The 26,616-nt window shown below is 36.0% G+C and overlaps 1 protein-coding gene across 1 annotated transcript in view; it reads left to right on the plus strand.

The window, feature by feature from the left end:
• The window catches only part of ADAMTS6 (ADAM metallopeptidase with thrombospondin type 1 motif 6), a 263,626-nt gene that overhangs the window by 92,141 nt on the left and 144,869 nt on the right, over positions 1–26,616 (plus strand). Inside the window, exons 7-8 of the mRNA XM_024753116.1 lie at positions 8,387–8,430; positions 12,511–12,616. Of these exons, the coding sequence (XP_024608884.1) occupies positions 8,387–8,430; positions 12,511–12,616 (150 nt within the window). The remainder of the gene's footprint in view (positions 1–8,386; positions 8,431–12,510; positions 12,617–26,616) is intronic.

Genomic DNA, 26,616 nt, shown 5'->3' on the forward strand with positions numbered 1-26,616 from the left:
TCTGGGTTGGTCAAGATTTAGTAGAGACGATTTGTTTAAAGGGTGCTGAGAGTGGGTAATGGGAAACTCCTTTTCCTCTGTCTCTTCTTTCTTCAATTTATGTGGCAGCAAGGTAAATCCTAAAAGCACACAGATTATATCTTTGGGTTAAAGCAAGATTCCTTGCACTTTTTTTCTTGGCAGTTTTTCCCGAAGTGGCTCAGGTTTGGAGGAAAATAAGGCAAAACCATAGTATGGCAGAGAAGAGTTGATAGAGTATAGAGTGAATTTGATGCGAGGTAAAAATGAGAAAATCACGAGAAAGAAATGGGTGCAGTGTGAAGTTTGTGAGGATTATCATGGCATAATGTGGAAAAATGATGTTTAGAGGTTAGATGTGAGAAGATTGAGGGATATATATAGAAGCTGAAATAAGCTGGTTCATCCTTGGCCTAATTTGAGAAGTCCTGGTTTAAGCGTAGTATAGCTTGAATTAGATAACTCACCGAGATTCTTATCATCTGTAGAAATATGGGGCAAAGAGAATATTTGTAGGAAAGGAAAGATTCAGAAATATATGCATGAAAAAGAAGGAAAAATAGTTATGAGAAAATGGATGGAATATGAAATAACATAAAAAACACATTTAAAAAGGTAAAATGTGAAAGAATAAGTTTATAAAAGTATGGAAGTAACAGAATTAAAGCAATTTTTAATTTTAAAAAAATGTCTCAAATGATTACCTTGCACTTACGCTGAACATTTTGTTATGTACAGATAACACAATGTTGAACAAGCACACACAATCAAGGAATGGAAAAATATTTGTGTTAATCAATTCTGTGTTGAAGTGGAAATTCAATGTAGTCTTTTAGAAGTATGTATCATGATAGATATAGCTACATGTAAATATTTTTCTTATTACTGTATCACCTCTTCCTTCCATCAATCAGGAATTTTTATTGTTTCAAATTGACCTAAGTGAATATGATCAGGCATACTCTGAGGGTTTGGTGAGTGAGTGTTGTTATCTATTGTAATGAAGGGGAGTTTTAGATCAAATTTCATTAAACATACAAATATTTATTAAATAAACAAGGAGGCACAAAATAGTTCATACTCCTTATTTTATAAGTTGGATGACATTTCAGTTGTAATTTCGGTGCTCTGACAATACTTTGCGTGAAAAAATGCACTCAGTGTGTGCGTGAACATATTTTAGGGACAGAATTCTGTTACCCTTATAGTTGTCAGCTGGCACCATGATCTTCCAAACCAAAGAGCGGACACACAAGTCTCAGAAGCTTTACCTAAGTGTATTGTAAGCCTACAATGTTTGCTGAATTCTTGTAAGTGTTCATAAAGAGCAGTAGAGTGCTTCTGAAATCTTTTGGCAAACCTACAGATCTGGAACACCATTAATTTTTGTCTTCAATGAAAAACACATTTTCAACATTTATTAAACATTAATTAGACTAGCTATAAACTATCTCTTGTGTTGATTATCAGAGGCCAGCATAGGTGGAACGCTTTCTGATTAAACATTAGCTATATATAAATTTATATAATAGAGTAGAAATCATTATATTCTCCCTACTCTCCCACCTCCTTCTCACCTACCCACCGTTAAGCTCCCAGACATTTATCTGTGTACAGACTTAATCTGTATACACATTCATATAAACATACTTAAAAAAAAAACCTTTCCTACTATGCAAACTTATTTTCTAAGTTTCTTTTGCCTGTAGGAAAAAACAAACCTGGTTTGGCATTCAAGGTAGTTAATAGCCCTCCTTCCCACACCAACTCTCCAAGTTTGTATTCTGCTATTTTACCCTATATGTTCAATGTTTCAGCCTCTCTGAACTTTTCATAGTTCCCCATATATGCCATACCCTTTCCTTTTTTATTTTATCTGGCTATGCCTTTAAAATCTGTTTCAGATGTTATGTTATATATGAATCTGTTTCCTAGTTTCCTATTGTAGAATCATTCCTTCATCTGTACTTCCATAGTATTTTGTATATAACTTGACTGTGATAATAATTATAATAGCTAATAAGTATTGGCTCTGTTGTGTTAAGTTTAACTTTTTTTACATTTATTTTATTTAATCATCTTTTCACATTATTTTGTAACTTATCTGCTTATGTGTCTTTTCCCAAATAGACTACAACTTACTGATTCATCTTTAGGTTCTAGTATATGGCACTATACCTGGGCATGTGATAAATGCTCAGTACATCTGTATAAGAAAGAATGAATGTAAAAATGTTGCTCTTTAGTACTTGGTATTAAAGGTGAAGCATAGATCATAACTGCTCTCTGCGAATATAGAATAGAGAAGGATACAGTGTGAACTGAATGAAGAAGCCACTAGGAAATCCCGTCTTTTCCCTATAGAATGGCTTATGGAGAACTCTATAGGCATATTAGAGGATTGGAGAAAGCTGAAGAAAATGCAAATAGAATTATCCTAGTCTAAGATGCTTTAGCTTGTATTATTTGTTGGTGGCTTTAGCCTTTGTGTAGGTATTTTGCAGTCGTGACAGAATGAAATAATATTCATCATGAGTATAATATAAAGGGTGTAGGCAAAATGAGAACAAGGAAAGGAGATGAGAAAGGACTGCTTTGAGGTGGAAATAAGTTGTATTTATCTGTGCTTTTCAAATTTTTTGCTTAATTTGCCTCCTAAAATAATTTTTTAAAATGATGTACCACTTTGTATATATTAAAGCTGATATCTAAAATACTATTTATCAATGGTACTGATGAAACTAGTGGCAGGGCAGGAATAAAGATGCAGGCCTAGAGAACGGACTTGAGGTCACGGGGTGGGGGGGGTGGGGAGGGGAAGCTGGGACAAAGTGAGAGAGTAGCATTGACATACATACACTACCGAATGTAAAATGTGTGGCTAGTGGGAAGCTGCTGCATAGCACAGGGAGATCAGCTTGACGCTTTGTGATGACCTAGAGGGGTGGGATAGGGAGTGGGGGAGGGAGGCTCAAGAGGGAGGGGATATGGGGATATATGTATGTATATAGCTGATTCACTTCGTTATACAGCAGAAACTAACACAACATTGTAAAGCAATTATACTCCAATAAAGATGTTAATGAATAAATAAATAAAAGCAGTGAGTTGAAAAGAAAAAAATAAGTAAAATAAAATACTTTTTATCACAAGTTTAAGTAGCTACAGAGACTATAGCTAAAAACATATTATATATTGTGTATATGCTTTAAATAAATTTTGTCAAAACGTTGGAGCTGCCTATTTCATTCAATCATGAAAAATGTCTGCATAAAATCTGACTGGCTAAATCATTCCTTGTTGCCAAACTACTTAGCTAAGTCAGACTTACTATCAGTCAATAACAAGCCTGACTTCATTTTTTAGGTCAAATCAACCTGTTAATACACTCCATGACAACCGTCTCACTTCTGAATTCTAAATATGAGATAGGTATATAGATTGCTTTATAAACAATCATACTGACAGAACCCAGGTCTTCCCAGGATAAAACAAGTGTCATCCCCTTCAATTTTTCTTGCTTTGCTCATAAAGGATTATCCTCCAGGATCAATGCATTCTTTTTTTTTTTTTTTAAATTTTTATTGGAGTATAGTTGCTTTACAATGTTGTGTTTGTTTCTATTGTACAGCAAAGTGAATCAGCTATGCGTATACAGGTATCCCCTCTTTTTTGGATTTCCTTCCCATTTAGGTCACCACAGAGCACTGAGTAGAGTTCCCTGTGCTATACAGTAGGTTCTCATTAGTTATCTATTTTATACATAGTATCAATAGTATATATATGTCTCCCAATTCATCACACACCCCTCTTTCCCCCTTGGCATCCATACGTTTGTTCTCTACGTCTGTGTCTGTATTTCTGCTTTGTAAATAAGATGGTCTATACCAATGTTTTCAGATTCCCCATATATGCGTTAATATACAATGTTTGTTTTTCTCTTTCTGACTTACTTTATTCTGTATGACAGTCTCTAGGTCCATCCACATCTCTACAAATGACCCAATTTGTTCCTTTTTATGGCTGAGTAATATTCCATTGTATCTATGTGCCACATCTTCTTTATCCATTCATCTGTCAATGGACACTTAGGTTGCTTCCATGTCCTGGCTATTGTAAATAGTGCTGAAGTGAACATTGGGGTGCATGTGTCTTTTTGAACTATGGTTTTCTCTGGGTATATGCCCAGTAGTGGGATTGCTGGGTCATATGGTAGTTCTATTTTTAGTTTTTTGTGGAACCTCCATACTGTTCTCCATAGTGGCTGTATCAATTTACATTCCCACCATCAGTGCAAGAGGGTTCCCTTTTCTCCACACCCTCTCCAGCATTTATTGTTTGTGGTTTTTGTGATGATGGCCATTCTCACTGGTGTGAGGTGATATCTATTGTAGTTTTGATTTACATTTCTCTAATAATTAGTGATGTTGAGCATCTTTTTATGTGCCTCTTGGCCATCTGTATGTCTTCCTTGGAGAAATGTCTATTTAGGTCTTCTGCCCATTTTTTAACTGGGTCGTTTGTTTTTTTGATTTTGAGCTGCATGAACTGTCTGTATATTTTGGAGACTGATCCTTTGTCCGGTGCTTCATTTGTTCCTCTTCCTTAGTTGCTCCGCCCCTGGGGCTCAGCTGTGGTTTTAGCCAACTTACTTTATTCTGTATGACAGTCTCTAGGTCCATCCACATCTCTACAAATGACCCAATTTGTTCCTTTTTATGGCTGAGTAATATTCCATTGTATCTATGTGCCACATCTTCTTTATCCATTCATCTGTCAATGGACACTTAGGTTGCTTCCATGTCCTGGCTATTGTAAATAGTGCTGAAGTGAACATTGGGGTGCATGTGTCTTTTTGAACTATGGTTTTCTCTGGGTATATGCCCAGTAGTGGGATTGCTGGGTCATATGGTAGTTCTATTTTTAGTTTTTTGTGGAACCTCCATACTGTTCTCCATAGTGGCTGTATCAATTTACATTCCCACCATCAGTGCAAGAGGGTTCCCTTTTCTCCACACCCTCTCCAGCATTTATTGTTTGTGGTTTTTGTGATGATGGCCATTCTCACTGGTGTGAGGTGATATCTATTGTAGTTTTGATTTACATTTCTCTAATAATTAGTGATGTTGAGCATCTTTTTATGTGCCTCTTGGCCATCTGTATGTCTTCCTTGGAGAAATGTCTATTTAGGTCTTCTGCCCATTTTTTAACTGGGTCGTTTGTTTTTTTGATTTTGAGCTGCATGAACTGTCTGTATATTTTGGAGACTGATCCTTTGTCCGGTGCTTCATTTGTTCCTCTTCCTTAGTTGCTCCGCCCCTGGGGCTCAGCTGTGGTTTTAGCCCCACCTCTGTATGTGGGCTACGCACAGAAGTCTGCTCCAAAGGCTGCCCTGGAGCATTCGGGTCTGCCCCGGTGAGGACAGGGCTCAGAGGTGGCACGACTTCCTGGGTCACAGGGGCCCCGGTGGCGACAGGTGCACGGGAAAGCCGGCGGCCACAAGCACAAGAGATCTGGCCCTAGTGGGAGCGTTTCCTAGTGCCTGGCGGCTGGCGCGAGAAGGTCAGCTCTGGTGGGGGCCTTTTGTAGCGCCTGGTGGCAGGCATGAGAAGGCCAGCCCTGTTGGGGGCTTTTCTTTGTGCGTGGCGGGACAGGTGGCCGGCGCGTGGGAAGAGAGAGGCTGCAATGGCGGCTCCACCCCCTGCACATCAGTCAACAGTGGCACCTTGCTTCTGTGGCAGTCTGGGCTTCCTCCACAAGCATTCCTGGTTGCGGATTTCCTCCCTCCTGTCCCCTCAGGCTGTCTCCTCCCAGTCAACAGCAGCTTTGCCCCCAGGTTTGCTCTTCAGTCCGCATGTTCCAGCTCTTAACGCCTCCCCCAGCCCCCCGTGTGCGCCAGCAGACACACGTCCCAGTCTGGGGCGCACAGGGCTGTGGCACGGACCAGCTGTGTAGTTCTCACTCTGTCCTATCTGTCACAGACAAGCCGTTTCATCCTCCTCCAACAGCCTCAGATGCTCCCCTTCTGTCCCAACTGATTTCCCCGTCAGTGAGGGGATTTCCCCGGATGCGGGAACCTCTCCTCTGCTTTAGCTAACCCCAGGTGTACAGATCCCGTTCCGCTGCCTCTCCTCTTCTTTTTCCCTTCTTACTTTCATCCTACCCAGTTGTGCGGGGATCTTTCTTGTCCTTTCCAGTGTCCAAGGTCTTCTGCTAGTGTCCAGCCGGTGGTCTGTGAGAATTGTTCCATCCGTAGATGTATTCTTAATGCATTTGTGGAGAGAGATGAACTCCACGTCCTCCTACTCATCCACCATCTTGGTTTTCCCCCAATGCACTCTTGAATTATCCCTTTGCATTATGCTCTGGAGACTTTTACCCACAGGGTTGGGTGGGGAACAAGGCACCATAGCAAGGTTTGGGATGGGTGAGAAGTATGCTTTCTTTTTTGTAAAGTAGAAACAGGATGATTGTGAAAGTCGAAAGAGGGACAGAATACTGGTGACTTGCAGGTGCATCCTCAGGCAAATCAATTTTAGGAACGGGTACATATGGAAATTGAGGATTTGGAAGTAGGCTCCGTTTAAACATTTAAATCTGCATGACCCATGAGAAGCCTTTTTTTTACATTTTGTTGAAGACTGCTGGTATGGGTTCTGTCCATGTAATGTCACAGGCATTACACATATAATCACAAGATAAATTGGTTGTGACATCCAGAATATACTTTCTGGTGTTTTGGTAAGTACACCAAGTACCCTCTCTATCTTATATTCAAGGGTGTACCAGATACTGCAATCCTGTGGTTTCCAATTACAAGAGAAGAGAGGGGATGAATATGTGAATGGTCAGAAGAGAATGGTATGCAAGAGGAGAAGAAATCCCTTTTCTCAAATGTAAAGTGAACAAGATGAAGATTTTGAAATTCAAAAATAGGCAAAGGGAGTCTCTAGGGATTTTAATGAGAATAACCAGTGGTATGCTGGTATATTTGTTTCTTGAAAATAAGTTTCGATCTGATGAACAAGAATGGAATTAAGTATTAACGCCTTCCTCTAGTACTATGGACTAACCATTATTTATATACAATTAAAAAAAAAAACTTACCACCTGGATTTTCATTTAGTTGGTGAAATTTTTCCTGAAACTCTTTTCATTTGTAGCATAAATTGTAGGCAAATAAAAATGTTCAGTCTTTTTAACTTTATTCTCACTTTAGAACTTTGAATACTTTTGATTTTAGAGATTAGTTTACAAAGATATTATAAAAATACTAAAAATAAATGTCCACATCAATACTGTTTAGCATTCTAAATGTAATATATTTTAAAATATGCGACATTATGGATTCCATCTTTTGTATTGAGTTATAATATAGTACAGCATTAGAATAAGTATCTGACCATCATTAGCAAAGCCTTCTATTGAGCTATTTATTTAGCTGTTTGTAAAATATTTGTGTTTTAACCACACTAAATTGCTGGTATACAACTAGGAAAACTATGTGATATCAATTTTATTCCCATTGCTGTATTGCCCTAGTTTATTTTTATTTTTAAAAATTAATTATTTATATTTTATTCTGGGCTGCGTTGGGTCTTCGTTGCTGCGCACAGGCTTTCTGTAGTAGCGGTGAGCGGGGGCTGCTCTTCATTGCGGGACGCGGGCTTCTCATTGCAGTGGCCTCTCTTGTTGTGGAGCACGGGCTCTAGGCGTGCGGGCTTCAGTAGTTGTGGCTCACGGGCTCTAGAGCACAGGAGCAGTAGTTGTGGCGCACTGGCTTTGTTGCTCCGTGGCATGTGGGATCTTCCTGGACCAGGGCTTGAACCTGTGTCCCCTGCATTGTCAGGTGGGTTCTTAACCACTGTGCCACCAGGGAAGTCCCCTAATTTATTTTTAAACAAGAACCTGTGTTAAAGGAACTCCAAATATTGCTTATAGCTCAGAAGTATAAAATATAGTCTGTGGCTATAATAAAAAAATATTCCAGCAGGTCCAAAAGATATTGGGAATAAAAAGCCACCCATTTGCTTTTTGTAGAAGCAGTAGCAATCTGCAGACAAGCTATTCTAGCTTCAAAACAGTATGGTAGATGGTTTTATGGAACTTGCAATTACAAAAATCCACTTTAACCTTTCTTTCTTACTGGCAGGTGTCCCATTGGCTTGCAGCCAGAGGCTGTGAGTATAGTGCAGCTGGCTTGTCCCCCAGAGTGCTGAAAATGCCGACACTCCAGCTGGCTGCTCATAATTGCACTGATTGTGGTCTGACAACCAGAGCTCCATGAAAGAAATGTGATGAATATACAAAAATATTTTACAAATTTGATCAGATTACAAATTTCATTTCTCTTTTTTCTCCTCTATAGATATGATATCTGCACTTATAAAAATAAGCCCTGTGGAACACTGGGTAAGTTTTTTATAAAGGGAGGATAGTTCAGATTGTCTTTTTGGTCCAATGGCTTTACTTTTTAATTATTATTAATTTGGTAATTTTCTTTTCTGCCACATCTGAAATTATTCCTATAAACTGGTAAACCTGACCTTTGTGTTTATGTCACTTACTAGGAAACAAGTAGAATGATGATTGAAAACAGCTTAGGAGGTGATTCAAAATCATCAAACAGTAATAATAAATCAAAAGTTACCACTCATTTTCATATAATCCATCTCTGTAATGTATTTTCCAAAAATACTAAGGAGTTTGAGAGCAAATTAAAGCAACCAGCAACTTCAAATCTGAGTCCAGGAAGGAAAGGGAAAAAAAACTTAGGGGATACTTCATGGAGAGGCATTAAGAACAGTACTTCTTTTGGTCCAATTTTGTGGAAAGATTATATCCTCATAAATAAAGATATTATTGGAAAATTTTATTACCTGAACAGAATAAAACCAATTTTGTAAAATATTACAGCCAGAGGTGGAGAGAGAGGACAGAATTATCTTTCTTGTGCTTCCCATATATCACTTGTTTTTTTTTAAAGCAATTCTATAGTATTCTAGAAATTAAAAAATCATTTTGTTGCGGAGCATAACTTTGTAGTGGTTAAAAGTTAACTGCAAATACAAATGGGGGAAAATGGTAGCTTTCAACTAGACTAAATTGTTAAGCAACTAGAATTATTTTAAGTAAAAGCCAGGAGGCTTTTATATGGTGGGTTTTTTTTAGAGTCATAGAGGCTTTTTACAGACTCAGAAGTTAAGCAACTGAAGGTGAATTCTCTAGATTCTCTGACAAGTCTCACTTTTCTTATCTGTAAAGGAATAGTTATGAATTCTGTTCCTATGCGCCTCATGAGAATTTGGGGATGATCAAATTTAAAGTAGAGGTCCTGGAGAGGTCAGTGAAACATCTCTTCAAAAATTAAAATTTCTCTTGATGATTTTACCTGCCTTCCCAGGCTTCTCCTTCCTCATTTCCCTCAGGATTTACAGCAAAAGGAGAAATCCCAATTTGCCGATGACAAGTATTATGGTGGAGAAGTTTGCTGGTTAAAATCATAACACAGAGAAAGAACTCTTTGCTGAGAGAGCTCACATCAAAAAGATTTTCTTCACAGTGTTTTAGGTTAACAAGACCAACAATAATCCAAAGGAAGGGAACCTGAGCTGAAAACCAACAACTGGCTTTGACAGTTTCAGTGCATTACTACCTTTTACAGTTTATTTAGCTCTTTGTTCCTTAATTTCCTTATCTATGATGTAGGAGTAATATCTGCCCTTATGCAGCAAGGGTATTTTTTAAGTCATTTAAGGAAATATAAAGACGTTTACTATAGAAATGAACTGGTGTTGTTTAATGTAGAAATTATACTGTTTAACTTATTCCCTGTATTGTACATACTCCATAAGCAGTTACTAAGTGCTTAATCAATTTTAGGTATAATATTCACCAAGTTTCAAAGAAGGTGCAAGCTCTAGCTTGTATTCTCTAGTGTGTTTATTTTGAGGAAATATATATCTATAGCTATATGCATGTGTATGTATCTATACATATTCTATTCTGCTTTTTGAAGGTAGTTTATTTACACTGAGATATGGTCTTCATTGGGACATGAATAATAACACTGCCTAATACATTGGGATAGTTTATTAATTTCCAGAATCAATATTTTAATACTTGGATACCTGTCAGTGTATTTTCAATCCTAATATAAATTATTTTTCAAATTATAAACCATTATAACTTATTTTTATACTATTTCTTATACTGAAAACTGAATGAATTGTGTTGTTTATACATGTGTTGATTTTAATATGTGGAAAATATATTATCAGCACAGTTGATCAGGTTTTTTCTTTTTGAGTGGTCTTTCTGGTAACTTTCATATTGGTTTTCATGCTGACTCTTAGATATTTTCTTGCTTAGTACTGCTGGTGACCAATTGTAACCTGGCTAAGTAGATTTCAGGGTGCAAACTGTGGCCATCAAACTGAGGAAATCTAAATGACCCGAATAGTAATCAAACCCCTATTAACACAATCACACATAAGAACTTTGACAGCTTCAGTTTTACAGGAATAGAAAAAATGGTGGGAAGTTGTGAAAAATACATTAGCATCTAAATTAGTCTTTTATTTTAGTTAAGATTTACCTTATACTTTCAACAAATAGTTATTTCTCAGATATGTTTTTTCTTAGGTTGTTCTTTTAGTAGAGCTAACAATTTTATATCAGATGCATAAGTAAATCTGTGCTTACAAATACACCTTGGGGAGCCATTTGGCATTCTCAATTAAAAATAGGGCCATATGGCACATACCAAAGAAAAACAACAACAACAACAAAAGGATAATGGCATAATAGATTTCAGGAAATATAAGTAATGTTAATTTAACAATAAATATTAGTAATTTTTTAAACCAAATTTCATAAAGCTCAAAACAGAAACAATATTCGAATAGAGTGGCTTTGTTTTTTCCATATCATGGACCATGTTGAACCCAGTAGCTTAAAGGCAGATAATGTACTGCAGACTTTTTTGTATTTCCCCTCTCTCTGTCTCTTTTTCTCTCAGTGGAATTTGGAAGTAATATTCATTAAATATTTTTGATTAACCAAAAAAAATTAAGTCATCCTGCCTCAACTAGTCCCTCTTTACTTCCTCTTCTTCAAGTCCCAAGACCTCTAAGTGAATGGGAGGGCAGAACAAAGATATCACTATTATTAACTCTGTGAGGCAAAAATCACCTCCTCCCCAGCTCCTGCCCCCCCTGCAACATAAATCAGTAAGAAAAGCAAACAGTCTATCAGCAAATCCAACACTAACCTCAGCTCTTTTCCAATGTGGTTATTAATGTTGATATTTCATATTAGAGCATACAAAAATACACAATTTCTAGAGCTTTCTTGTCAGTAAGAATATGAATTGAATAGCTTTTACTGTTCCAAATTAGTGTAACTGGACTTTGTACCGAGCGTAGCACATTGTTTATTGCATTTGAGAAATATTAATTGAATTGGATTGAAATCACTTTTGGTGGGAAGGTAATTATTAATACATGGGTGTTGATAGTAGACTACTATCATATAAAATATTTTTCCTACTTTTCCTTCAATTTCTTCTAAATAACTTTAGTACATGTGTGTGTTAAGTATGACTTGGCATCTATTTCCTTATAACACATGACATTATATCTTTCACACAAAAATTCTTTTTTCTCAGCACTATTTTAAAGTTTTGAACTAATCACAGAGCATGATATTCATTTGGAAATAAATATTAAAACTTTTACATACTAAAATTCCCAAGGGAAGAATACCTTGAGTAATATAACATTTCACTAGAATCGGTGAATTAACACCATAGTTTTTGCTTTATTACTAAAACTAATGCATTTAAGGGGGATGAGAGAGGGGAGAACCACGCTGAATGTGTGGATGACTTTCCGCCCATTAAAATACTTATAGAAATTGTTGCATCACTTGCAGGACTAATTTCAGAAGATTAAAAAAATGCAAAAACCTCCCATCTTTAACAGTTCTTTTTCTGTTTTGAATCATTCATTTCTGTTTTTATAAAAATGTCATTTTTAAAAACCATTTGGGATTCCCTTTTTTTGGTAACTAAAAAGTTGCTTGTATATTTTTATGAACCCACTAAACTTAAACAGATCTTTTTAGAAAAATAATGTGGATATATTTTGCTTTCTACAGCCTGAAGAATGTTAAAATAGAAATGCTTTCTTGAATTCCCTCTTCTGGCTCAAGTTACTAGGTGGTCCCAAGTTACCAGAAGTAAAATTTATAAATCTAACCCCTAGTCTAGACATTTTCCAGCACTGACTGCAGTTCAAAAAATATTAATGTCTAGCCGGCAAAGTGAAACTCCCCCCAGTGATTTTGCAAATGACTAGAAAGTTAACCTTTTGCCAACTGCTCCTTCTGTGCATGGAGGTTATTAAAAAGAATCCAGGCATTTATAAGTATGGGCTTTTTAAGAGTGAAACACCTTGGCTTGACCCTTTGTGTCTCCTTCTGTTTATTCAGGCTTGGCCTCTGTGGCTGGAATGTGTGAGCCTGAAAGGAGCTGCAGCATTAATGAAGACATTGGCCTGGGTTCAGCTTTTACCATTGCACATGAGATTGGTCACAAGTGAGTGAGTTTAAGAAAATCAAAATAAATTTTAGAACTCCACTCTTTTGAGCAACTCAACTACTGTGTGGAACGCCCGTGCTCAACCATATTTTACTGCCTTTTTGTCTGATTTCAATAGAGAATGTTATCATTTAAGGTATTGGGATAAATCATCTTAAGAACTGGAGACTTGTTAAATAATCTTTCTGATTCAATGACCAGTGTCCTCAGAGTGGTGAATGCACCACACTTAAGTTTTGTTATGTACATTTGAAACAATTTAGCTTTACCGTGGTCCACTCAACACCGAGTTTCTCACAGTCGAATTGTTTAAATGATCTTTCTTTTTCTCAAGTGACAATACATATATATTTAAAAATCATCATTGACACCATTACCATAAAGTGTACTTTGAGTTTTCACTCTTCAAACAGCTGTGAGCATGCCTTTTCTAGGTTTGTGTAATCACTGCTATGCAACTTGTATTTTCAGGTGCACTTGTGTGTCAGTGGAAAAAAAAAAAAACCCTGATATTTACAAGAGTAGTGAGATATCATCCTCACTACTTTTCAGGAGGAACTGGAGTTTTTAATATTTGTTTTAAATAAATCTGTGCCAAAAACTATCCTATGACTTCCCCCTCCCCCAACCCACCACCCAACAGCGATAAAACGCTTACTTTATTTCAAATAACAGGCAATAGTAAATGTAAAAGCTTGCTTATGTGGAGGGAGAGAAGTTTGAAAACTTTAAAAGGATAGTCAAACATTTTAAACTAAAACAAGCAGCCTATTTCTAAGAACTTCTGATGTTTATATGATTTAAATTTTGTAGTCTGCTTTTTTTGGTAGAAAAAATGGATGGGGGAAAAAAGAACAAATAAAATGAATGCTTATTATATGACTTGCCTCAGAGGTCATTCCTGAGATAAATCTGTAGTTCAGCTTTTTTTTTTTCCCCAAAGGGGAGAGTAAAATTGGGTCAGTCTGTTGCATTATTTTGAAAATTGCAATTTAAATTTTACCAAATTGGTATTGATTTATGTGTGAATTCAAGTAACCAACAAGTTTCAAACCTGACTTAATTTAGACACAGGGAAAAGTCAGTATTACACTTTTGGTCGAATCCTAAGAATATTGGTATTCTAGTTTCCATTTCAATAAACAGCAGGGGAACAAAAGGGAAAAGCCTTCTTAACCAGGCAGTTTATCTTCAACTCACTTAAAAATCTGACTCATTAATTATTGTCATAATCTTATGCAACCAGGCTGAATTTAATAGGTTCTGTTAGATTCAATTAAATTGAAAGGTGAGGACAAGTAACATGCAGTGGATAAATAATATGTGTATGAGAGCAGTATTACCTCATGGAGCCATGAGTTAGTCAATGTCAATGTATGCATTATAAGTCCCATTCTTATATGTACTTAAATAGGCAAGGTGAGGGTTTATCTCTCTTTTTATCTTTTATTAAGATTCTAACTGAGCTACTCTGAGGCTTCCTAGATTTTTTTGTTGACCTTATGGATAATTCCTTTTAATTCTTCCTCAGATGAATGGTTTGTACCTTATGTAGAAGAAATGTAGAAGAGAAGTAGAATATACCTCTTAAGATTTATGTGCCTTGTTGTAACTTTATTTCATAGCTAATTCTTTTTTGATGATGTGAGTGTTAAAAATGGGGGGGGAGGAATTCACAAAATGCTTTATATTGAAAGCCAGAAGAAACGCTTCAATTCAAAAATGTTATTTGAAGCCCTAAAAATTAACTTTCTTTCCACGTTGAATCCTATGTCACTATCCCCCTATCCCTTTGTCCTCAGACAACTAGGTAGGGTATGTTTAACACACTGTCTTATTCATTGATGAAAATCCTTTTACTTGCTTTTAAGATCTTAGGGTTTAGCTTTAAGGAATTTAGCAAGTCAACTCTAGTACAACTCATGTCATCATTAAAATATAGTGCTCTCTATTCTTCCTGAAACAAAATAATAGTCATGGTAAATATATCAGGTATACTTTTCAAATAGAGTCTAATGTGCTCTATACTCTATAGAGTATAAAACAAAGGTTTTTGTAATTTTTATCATTTAGTAGAGTGAATGTTAAGTGATGTGGTGATATCTCCAGATTAATTACAGTGAAAAATATTCGACCATGAATTAGTGAGAAGTGCCTCTACTGAGTCACTAGAATGCGAATACTTTCTACCAATCTTTAGGTTGTGTAGAATATGGTTTTGCACCCATTGCATACTTTTTTTTTTTTTTTTTTTTTTTTACCCCATTCATCAGCTGATGGGAATTTAGGTTGTTTCTACATTTTTATTTTTTACGGTACGTGAGCTTCTCACTGTTGTGGCCTCTCCCGTCGCTGCGGAGCACAGGCTCTGGATGCGCAGGCTCAGCGGCCACGGCTCACCGGCCCGGCCGCACCGCGGCATGCAGGATCTTCCCGGACCGGGCACGAACCCATGTGCCCTGCATCGGCAGGCGGACTCTTAACCACTGCGCCACCAGGGAAGCCCCCATTGCATACTTATGTAGGGATATTATATCCATTTTAAACAGCAGTGGATAACTTCTTTTCTTTGGCTAGGCCTTAGTGACCACTTTTTGTTTCTGTTCACCCCCTTATGCAAACAAGAAATTAGTTTCCTCGTCAAATGAAAAACTGAGCTTTATCCTATATTTATATGACAGGCTAGTTTTAATGAAGGCTGTAAGCTATCAACACTTAATGAAATCTTATAAAAAAGAATATTCTTTGAAAGATTTTTTTATTAATAATGTAGTTAAAAAAAAAAAAATAATGTAGTTGCCATAGTTTTCAGAAGTTGAAAAAAATTATGTTGAAGACAGGTGGCAAGAATTCAACTAGGTATGTAGTATATTGAGAAAGCTAGCTAATATATTCATGCTGTACAAAAATAAGTAATCTTAAAAAGAAATCTTTTTTAAAAATCCATATTTTTTAGAGATGCATATTGAAGTATATGTGACTGAAGTGGCAGGACATCTGAGATTTGCTTATTAAAGAAAGGAGAAAAAAGAGAAAGATAAAGCAAGAATAGTAACATTTTGAATTTTATAATGTTGATGACATGTGGATGGGAGTTCATTATGGTGCTCTCTCTACTATTATATGTCTGACTTTTTTTCACAATAAGTGAACAATAAAACTTTTAGATTTGACTTAACTCATTTATTAATAGTGATTGAGTGAACTGTTACTCTGATTTTGAAAGGATTGTCAAAAGTTGTATTGAAAGCTGCAGGAGTTTATCAGTCTTGCTTTTAAAAATCATTTTCAATGTTTGGTCTTACCAGTAGAGATATACTTTTTTTTTTTTTTTTTTTTTTTTTTTTGTGGTACGCGGGCCTCTCACTGTTGTGGCCTCTCCCGTTGCGGAGCAACAGGCTCCGGACGCGCAGGCTCAGCGGCCATGGCTCACGGGCCCAGCCCCTCTACGGCATGTGGGATCTTCCCAGACCGGGGCATGACCCCGTGTCCCCTGCATCGGCAGGGGGGGTCTCCACCCCCCCGCCCCCCCGGGAGCCCCGGGAAAAATTTTTTTTTTTTTTTTTTTTTTTTTGTGGTACGCGGGCCTCTCACTGTTGTGGCCTCTCCCGTTGCGGAGCAACAGGCTCCGGACGCGCAGGCTCAGCGGCCATGGCTCACGGGCCCAGCCGCTCCGCGGCATGCGGGATCCTCCTGGACCGGGGCACGACCCCGTGTCCCCTGCATCGGCAGGCGGACTCTCAACCACTGCGCCACCAGGGAAGCCCTGAGATATACTTTTTATAGAAGATTGGTTAGGAGATGAAGTTTTTAAAGAAGGAGAAATGTGGCAAGACTTCAGGATAAAATTGTAAATTAGGTTACTGTGTTAGGAAGCTATTATTACTGTTTTCTTTATCCAAACTTCCCCTCTCCTGCTGCAAATACCTAAGTATCTTTAAATGCTTGATCAATGCTGTTTTCTTTTCTTTTTTTTTGTGGGTGTACAATATATGGAGACTTAAAAAAAAATTTTTTTTTATTTTTTATTTTGTATTGGAGTATAGTTGATTAACAATGTTGTGATAGTTTCAGGTGTACAGCAAAGTGATTCAGTTATACATATACGTATAGCTATTCTTTTTCAAATTCTTTTCCCATTTAGGTTGTTATACAATATTCAGCAGAGTTCCCTGTGCTATATAGTAGGTCCTTGTTGGTTATCCATTTTAAAAATAGCAGTGTGTACAAGTGCTGTGTTTTCTTGATAGAAGGCTAATAATAAACATACACCAAGGTAGTTGACACTTTAATGCCTTTGTCTAGTTTTGGTATTGAAATAGTGTTAGTCATAAAATGAGTCAAGTGTTCTATTTTCTGGAAGTGTTTGCTTTCCCATGAGTAAGTTTTAAAACATTTAGTTATAATTTATATACAATAAATATGCATCCATTTTGTGTACAGTTTGAGAAATTTTGACAAATGTGTATAACCATGTACCCACCACCACAGTCAAGCTACCAACATTTACATTGCCTAAAAAAGTCCCTGTGTTCCCTTTTACAGTCAGTCTCCACACTCCTCCCCCTTTCCTTGGCCCCAGACAACCACAGATCTACTTTTTATCTTTATAGATTAAACTCATCTTTTCTATAGTTTCATTTAAGTGGACTCATATAGTGGGTATTCTTTTGTGTCTAGCTTCCTTCCCTCAGCACAATGGTTTTGAGGTTCAGTCATGTTGTTGTTGTGTGTATCAACAGTTCTTTTTTTCCCTGAAGAGTATTCCATATCATAATAGCACACATCACATTTTAGATTGTTTCTAGTTTGGAGCTATTATAAATAGATCTGGTATGAACAACCATGTACAAGAATTTGTCTGGACATATGCTTTTATTTCCCTTGGGTAGTGCTGCTGGTAGTATGGTATATGTTAGTTTCACTTTATAATAAACAAGAAAACTCTAATTCAAAGTGGCTGTATACCATTTTGCAGTCCCACTAGCAATCTATGAGAGTTCCAGTTACTGCAGATCCTTGCCAACATTTATTATTATAAATCTTTTTGATTTAGCCATTATTATGCATTTTAGTGGTATCTCATTGTGTCTTTAATTAGTTGATTATTTTCTGATAAATAATGATGTTAGTGATGATGAACATCTTTTCTTGTGCTTGTTATTCATTATCTTCTTAAATGTCTATTCCTTTTCCCATTAAAAAAAAAAACTGAGGTGTTTCATTCTTATTGAGCTGTAAGAGTTCTCAATATATTCTGGGTAAAAGTCTTTATCATGTATACATAATGTGAATATTTTCTCCAAGTCTTTTGCTTGCCATTCATTTTTTAATAAGGTCTTCTGAAAAGCAGAGTTTTAAAATTTTGATGAAGTCTAATTTATAATTTTTCCTTTATGGTTTGTGTTTTTGTGTCCTAAGAAATCTTTGCCTACTTCAAGATTGTGAAGATTTTCTTCTATATTTTTGTCTAAATTTTATACTTTTAGCTTTTTATATTAAGATCTGTAGTTCATTTTGAGTTAACTTTTTTTGTATGGTGTGAGGTAAGGGTGGAAGTTCCCTTTTTTCCTCATATGAAGATCCAGTTATTTCAGTCCAATTTGTTAAAAATAAATTTTTTGGTTTGTAGTTTTCTTTTAATGTCTTTGACTAGTTTTGGTATCAGAATAAAGTTAGTCTTATAAATTGAATTAGGAAGTGTTCTATTTTCTGGAAGAGTTTGTATACATAAGGTTGATATTATTTCGTCCTTGATATTATTATGTCTGTAATATAAATAATGATGTTCCATCATTCATTCCTGATATTTGTAATTTGTGTTTTCTCCTTTTTTTCCAGCTTTATTGAGATATAATTGACATATAACATTGTATAAGTTTAAGAGGTACAACGTGATGATTTGATACACGTATATATTGCGAAATGATTACCATGATAAGGTTAGTTAATAGATCCAACACATCATATAATTACCTTTTTTTGTGTGTGTGGTGAGAACATTTAAGATTCATTCTCTGAGCAACTTTCATATATACAGTACAGTATTATTAACTATAGTCACCATGCTTTACTGAGCCCTGCCCTAGAACTTTTTCATCTTATAACTGGAAGTTTGTACACTTTGAACAGCATCTTCCCATTTCCTCCAGACCCCAATCCCCTGACAACCACCAATCTACTCTCTATGAGTTCAGCTTTTAGATTCCAAATATAAGTGAGATCATACAATATTTGTCTTTATCTGACCTATTTCACTTACCATAATGCCCCCAAGGTTCATCCATGTTGCAAATATTTTCTTCCATTCCATAGTTTGCCTTTTCATTTTGTTGATTGTTTCTTTTGCTGTACAGAAGGAAATGGCAGAATTTCCTTCTTTTTTATGATTGAATAATATTCCACTATGTGTGTGGGGTGTATGTGTATCACATTTCCTTTAGCCATTCATCCACTGGTAGGTACTTAGGGTGTTTTCATATCTTGGCTATTGTGAGTAATGCTTCAGTGAACATGGGGGTGTAGATATCTATTTGAAATAGAAATTTTATTTCCTTTGGCTGTATAAGCAGAAGTGGGATTGCCGGATCATATGGTAGTTCTATTTTTAATTTTTTTGAGAAACCTTTATACTATTTTCCATAGTGACTGTACCAATTTAAATTCCCACCAACAGTGCACAATAGTTCCCTTTTCTCCACATCCTTGCCAGCACTTGAAGTCTCTTATTAGCCATTCTAACAGGTATAAGATTATATCTCATTGTGGTTTTGATTTTCATTTACCAGATGATTAGTGATGTGAGCACCTTTTCAAGTGCTTGTTGGTCATCTATATGTCTTCTTTAGAATAATGTCTACTCAGGTCCTTTGCCCATTTTAAAATGTTGTTTTAAAATGTTGTTTGTTTGTTTTGGCTATTGAGTTGTATGAGTTCCTTTATATTTTGGATTTTAACTCCTTATCAGTTGTGTGGTTTGCAAATATTTTCTTCCATTCCATAGGTTGCCTTTTCATTTTGTTGATTGCTCCTTTTGCTGTGTAGAAGCTTTTTAGTTTGATGTAGTCCAACTTTGTTTATTCTTGCTTTTGTTGCTTATGCTTTTGATTTCATATCCAAGAACTCATTGCCAAGACACTGTCAAGGAGCTTTTCCCCTATGTTTTCTTCCAGAAGTTTTATAGTTTCTGGGTTTACATTTAAGTCTTTAATCTATTTTAAGTTAATTCTTGTGAGTTGCATAAGATAGGGGTCCAATTTCTTTCTTTTTTTTTGCATGGTAATGCCCAGTTTTCACAACATCATTTATTGAAGAGACTATCCTTTTCTCATTGACTATGCTTGACTCCCTTTTCAAATATTAGTTGACAATATATGTGTGGGTTTTTTTTTTATGGACTCCCCATTCTGTTCTATTGGGTCTATGTGTCTGTTTTTATGCGAGTACCATATTGTTTTGATTACTGTAGCTTTGTAGTATAGTTTGAAATCATCAATAGTCATAACTCCAGCTTTGTTCTTTCTCAAGATTGCTTAGACTATTTGGTGTGTTTTGTAGTTCCATACAAATTTTAGGATTGTTCTTCTGTTTCTATAAAAAATGTCATTGAAATTTTGATATGAATTGCATTCAATCTATACTAGATGGTTTAGGTAGTATGAACATTTTAACAGTGTTAACTCACCCTGTCCATTTACATGGACTATCTTTTCACTTATTTCTGTCTTTTATAAATGTCTTATAGCTTTCAGCGTAGAGATCTTTCCTGTCCTTGGATAAATTTATTCCTTAATATTTTTTATGCTATTCTAAATGAGATTGTTTTCTTTGTTTTTTCTTTTTTTTTTTCAGGTTATTCATTGTTAGTATACAGAAACACAACTGATTTTTGCATTTTGATTTTGTGTCCTGTACTTTATTGAATTCATTTATTCTAAAAATTTTTATGTGGCGTCTTTAGGTTTTTCTGTATACAAGATCATAACGTCTGCAAAGAGGGACAATTTTACTTCTTCCTTTCTTATTTAGATGCCTATTTATTTGAATTTGTTAATGTAGGCATTTATTGCTATAAAATCCCCTCTTAAAATTGCTTTTGCAGCATCCCTTAAGTTTTGGTACATTGTGTTTCCATTTACATTAGTCTCAAGATAGTTTTGATTATTCTTTTGGTTTCTTCTTTGACCAGCAGTATGTTGTGTAATTTCTGTGTATTTGTGAATTTTCTTGCTTTATCATGTTGTTGACTGTAGTTCTATACTATTGTGGTCAGAAAAGAGACTGGAAATTATCTCAATCTTCTTAAATTTGTTAAGACTTGTATTGTGACCTATTATGTGATCTATTCTGGAGAATGTTCTGTGTAACCTTGAGAAGAATGCGTATTCTGTTACTGTTGGATAGAATGATCTGTATGTGTCTTTTAAGACCATTTGAACTAAAGTGTGATTCAAGTCCAATGTTTCTTGATTTTTTTGAGTGATCTATCCATTATTGAAAGTGAGGATATTGTAATCCCCATCAATTATTATTTTATTAATTTCTTTTTCAAATTTGCTTTATATATTTAGGTACTTGTTATGTTAGGTGCATAAAATCTTTACAATTGTTATATTCTCTTAATGAATTGACCCCTTTATTATAATATTTGACCTACTTCGTCTTATATTAGTTTTTGGGTTAAAGTCTATTTTGCCTGTTATAAGTGTAGCTACTCCTGTTCTATTTTGGTTTACATTTGCATCAAATATCTTTTTCCACCCTTTCATTTTGAGCCTATTTGTTTCCTTTAAGGCTGAGTTAAGTCTCTTGTAGGCAGCAGATGGTTGTCTTTTTATTTTTTTTATGCATTTAGCCACTCTGTGTCTTTTGATTGGAGAATTCATGCCATTTACATTTGAAGTAATTATTGATAGGTAAGGACTTAATAATGCCATCTTATTAATTGTTTTTTTGGCTGTTTTGTAATTCTGTTGTTTCCTTTTTCCTTTCTTGCTGTCTTCCTTTGTGAATGATGATTTTCTTTGGTGGTATGCTTTGATTCCCTTCTCTTTATCTTTGTGTATCTCCTGTAGGTTTTTGCTTTGTGGTAACCACAGACCTTACATAAAACATAGATATAACATTTTATTGTAAACTGATGACAGCTTAACTTTGAGTGCATAAAAAAATTCTACCTTTTTATTCCTCCCCATATTTTATATTTTAGACATCACAATTTACATCTTTTATATTGTGATTGATTAATGAATTATTGTAGCTATAGATTTTTATAATTATATTTTATGTGTTCTTTAACCTTTATGCTAGAGTTAAGTGATTAACACATTACCATATTACAATATTGGAATATTTTGAATTTGACAATATACTTGCCTTTACCGGTATGTTTTATATGTTCTTGTGTTTTTGTATTACTTATTAGCATCCTTTCATTTCAACTTGAAGAACTTCTTTCAGCATTTCTTGTAAGGCAGGTGTAGTGGTGATGAACTCCCTCAGCTTTTTTGATCTGAGAAAGTCTTTATCTCTCCTTCATATCTAAAGGACAAATTTGCCAGTTGTCCTTTGTTAAGTGTTCTTGGTTGACAGTTTTTTTCTTCTAACACTTTAAATATAGCTCATTCTCTCCTGGTTGCAAGGTTTATGCTGAGAAGTCTGCTGATAGAGTATGGGGGTGTTCCTTTGTATGTGAGTAATTTTTTTCCCTTGCTGCTTTCTATAAATAAGCTTTCTGCCCCATTCTTCTCCCTTCTCTTTCTCTAATAATGCATAGTTTCTTTTAATGATATTGCATAATTCACATAGGCTATCTTCCCTGTTTTTCATTCTTTTTTGTTTGCTTCTCTGATGGGATAACTTCAATTGACTTTTCTTCCAGTTCACTGATTTTTTCTTTTGTTTATCAAGTCCATTGTTGAAGCTCTCTACTAAATTCTTCAATTCAGTCATTGTATTCTTCAGCTGCAGCATTTCTCTCTCTGTGTGTGTGTGTGTGTGTATGTGTTTTAATGGTCTCTTTTTTAGAGTTATCTATCTGTGTTTTCTTACAGTTCACTGAATTTCTTTAAGAGAGTTATTCTGATTCTTTTTCAGATAGTTCATAGATCTGTATTTCTTTGGGGTTAGTCACTGGAGCTTATTAGTCTCCTTTGATCCTGAAAGTGTACCTGATTCTCTGTGATCTTTGTATCTGCACTGGTGTCTATGCGTTTGAGGAAACTATCTCCTCTTCCAGCCTTTTGCAGCAGTTGTGTTAAGCTACTGATATGCTTCTTTGTCATGGCTGAATGTCAGATGAGCTGCATAGCTACCTGGCATTGCTGGCCAGGCTTCGTGGTTGAGTAGGGATGGAGGCTCTGGTCAGCAATTGGGCAGGACTAATGACTTGTTTTCCTGTGTGGGGCTCTAGAATGGGTCCATGGCTGAGAGAGATCAATAACAAGGGATGCAGACCTGGAAAAACTGCCAAGCAAGTTGCCCAGCCAGAAATGGGCACCAGTTCAACTCTGCAGATGAGCACAGCCACTGGGATCTCTGCTCAGGTGCCACCATTAGCAAGAATGCAAAGTGTTCATTGCTGTGAGCCTCATGCTCCCTTTTCCCATCTTTATCTGATTCCCAAAGTGATCCCCATGAGGCAGTATTTAAGTGGTTCTCCTGGTACGTGTCCTGGAATGCTGGGGAAACTGGATGGCCACCTTGAGATCTCCTTTTTCCACTGGCATAACTGTAGGCCCAGGGAGATACACTTGGTGCAGTGATATGCTGCCCTGGGAGAGGGACAATGCAGTCAAAGTGAAACTATTCCTATTACCTTTCTTTTCTTTTCTTTTCTTTTTTTATACATTTATGTATTTTATTTATTTCATTTTTGGCTGTGTTGGGTCTTCATTGCTGTGCGTGGGCTTTCTCTGGTTGCGGCAAGCGGGGGCTACTCTTCGATGCGGTGCTCAGGCTTCTCATTGCAGTGGCTTCTCTTGTTGCAGAGCACAGGCTCTAGGCATGCAGGCTTCAGCAGTTGTGACACATGGGCTCAGTAGTTGTGGCTCATGGGCTCTAGAGCGCAGGCTCAGTAATTGTGGCACATGGGCTTAGTTGCTGTGCAGCATGTGGGATCTTCCTGGACCAGGGATCAAACCTGTGTCACTTGCATTGGCAGGTGGATTCTTAACCATTCGCCACCAGAGAAGTCCCCCTATTACTTTTCTAATGTGGTTTTTCTTGTTATTTTTTTTCTTGTTTTTGTTTTGTTTTGTGTTTTGTTTTGGTTCAAGTGGGTGCTTCTAACTCATTCCTGGGTTCTGGGTTCTTCACAAAGGCATCTTATCTACTGATATTTGCTAGCTGCTCTTTCTGTGAAGGGAGCCAAGTCAGGAGTTACTTATTTTGCCATCTTGCTAATGTCTCTTATCCTTTTTTTCTTGATCAATACAGCTAAAGGTTTATTAATTCTACTGTTTTCTTAAAAGAAAAACAGATTTTGATTTCCTTAATTGTCCAAGTGTTCTATAATATTACAGCTTTTCTTTACAGCTGATCTATCAATTACTAATAGAGAAGTGTTGAAATCTCTAAATGTATATGTAGGTTTGTCTGTTTCTTCTTTCATTTTTGTCAGTTTCACATCATGTATTTTGAAGTTTTCTAATTAAGTGCATTCACATTTAGTATTATTATGTCTTCTTGATGAATCAACCTTTTAACATTATGAAATATCTCTTTTTATACTTAGTAGTATTACTTGTTCTGAAATCTATTTTATCTCATTAATACAGTTTACATGGAATATATATATGTATGTATATATTTAAATCCTTTTACTATGAACTTACCTATGCCTTCTTTTAATGTGTGTGTTTTTAAATATTTTATTATTTTTTTTAATTCATTTCTTTTTGGCTGCATCAGGTCTTAGTTGTGGCACTCAGGATCTTTGTTGAGGCATGCAGGAACTTTCGTTGTGGCATGCAGGCTTTTCTGTAGTTGTGGTATGTGGGTTTTCTCTTCTCTGGTTGTGGTGCACAGGCTCCAGGGCGCGTGGGCTCTGCAGTTGTGGTGCACAGGTTCCAGAGTGTGTGGGCTCTGTAGTTTGCAGCACACAGGCTCTCTAGTTGAGGAGCGCGAGCTCAGTAGTTGGGACACATGGTCTTAGTTGCCGCACAGCATGTGGAATCTTAGTTCCCTGACCAGGGATCAAACCCATGTCCCTGCATTGGCAGGTGGATTCTTGGCCACTGGACCACCAAGGAAGTCCCCATATGTCTATATTTAAAGTGGACTTCTTTGGGGCAACTTGGGTTTTGCTCTTTTAAATCCAGTCTGACAGTTCCTATCTTTTAAGTATATTGTTTTGTCCACTTACATTTAATGTAATTTTTGATACAGCTGGGTTCTGGTCATTAATCTTGTTGCTTGTTTTCTAGTTTTTCCTATCTATTTTTGTTGCACATTTTCTCTATTAATTAACTAAATATTTAAAAATGTGTTATTTAATCTTTACTATTGAATTATTAGCTATACCTCCTTGGTTTATTTATTTATTTTTTAGTGGTTGCTCTATAGTTTACAATTTGGATCTTTATCACAGTTTATTTTTAAATAAAATTTCTGTAATTCACCTATAAGATACTGTATTTCCTTTTCCTCCCTCTCATCCTTTGTTTATTGTTGTCATAGATTTCTACTTCTTTAGATATTGTAAATTCTATAAGACCTTGTTATTATTTTTGCTTTAGGTGGTCCATTATCTTTTACCGAAATTTAAAAATAAGAAACAATGTATTTTATAAGTATACACACACATACCATTTCAGGTGCTTTTTTCATTCCTTGATGTAAATAGATCCACATTTTCATCCATTATGTAGATGAAAAACTTATACCTGAAAAACTTCCGTTAGTATTTCTCATGGTGCAATTTTCCTGGCAACTTATTCTCTTACCTTTTATTTGTCTGAAATTTTAAAATTTTACCTTCACTTTTGAAGGATATTTACATTGGATTGAAATTCTCCATTTGCAGGTTTTTTGTTTTTTTTTTGTTTTTGAGCCATGGCACCTGAAATATCAAAGAATATGATGCATCATGATAACTATATGGAGTTTAATGATGCTGGGTGTTGAAATGCCTAACCAAGAACTTGTGAAATGAAACTGGTGAGGTGGACAAAAAGTAGATGATAGATTGCCTTATGTATATAATAACAAGCTTGCATGTTATGTCTTAGAACAGTGGAAAGTCACTGAGTAGTTCTGAACAGAAATAGCATGATAAGATTTTTATTTTAGGTTGGTCACTCTGGAAACTGTATGGGATATGACTTTCACATAGGAAACCATGCTGTTGCACTTGTCCAAGTTAATACTACAAATATTATTTGGGGGGTGGGGAGGATTGCAGTTTTTCTAGAAGTGTGTTAAACACAGTGAGTACACACAATAATACATATTTTACCCATTGTACAGGTGAATTAACTGAGACACAGAGAGATTAAGTGGTTAAGCCAGGGTTGAAGGCAAGCTCTCTGGCTCTAGGATGACTCCAAAACCTTTCTGCTGTATACGTTATAGATAATGATGGCTGCAACTTGGGTAGTGGCATTTGGATGGACTAAAGACATTGAAGAGATAAAATTAGCAAGGTTTGATACTTGGTTAAGTATGAGTGTTGAGAGAGGGACGTCTGAGTATTACTCTCATCTTTCTACCTTAGTGAGTGAGACTGTAGACTGTACCACCCACTGAAATAAAGGTGGAACCTTTTTAAGTAAAGGAGTAATGAGTTCAGTTTTTTATAGGTTTAGGTTGAGATGCCTGTAGAACATCTAAGTGGAAATGTACAGAAGACAATTACAAGGCTAAAATTATTAAGAAAGATGTGGGCCAAATATATAAATTTAGCAGTTATTCATAAAGGTAGAGCCCCAGAGAACTGGCATAAAGTAAAAAGAGCAGAGGGCTCAGATCTGCATACATTAAACCTAGTAATAATTTAA

The sequence above is a fragment of the Neophocaena asiaeorientalis genome, unplaced genomic scaffold (genome assembly GCF_003031525.2).
Source record: "Neophocaena asiaeorientalis asiaeorientalis breed wild unplaced genomic scaffold, Neophocaena_asiaeorientalis_V1.1 scaffold399, whole genome shotgun sequence".
NCBI classification, from domain to species: domain Eukaryota; kingdom Metazoa; phylum Chordata; class Mammalia; order Artiodactyla; family Phocoenidae; genus Neophocaena; species Neophocaena asiaeorientalis.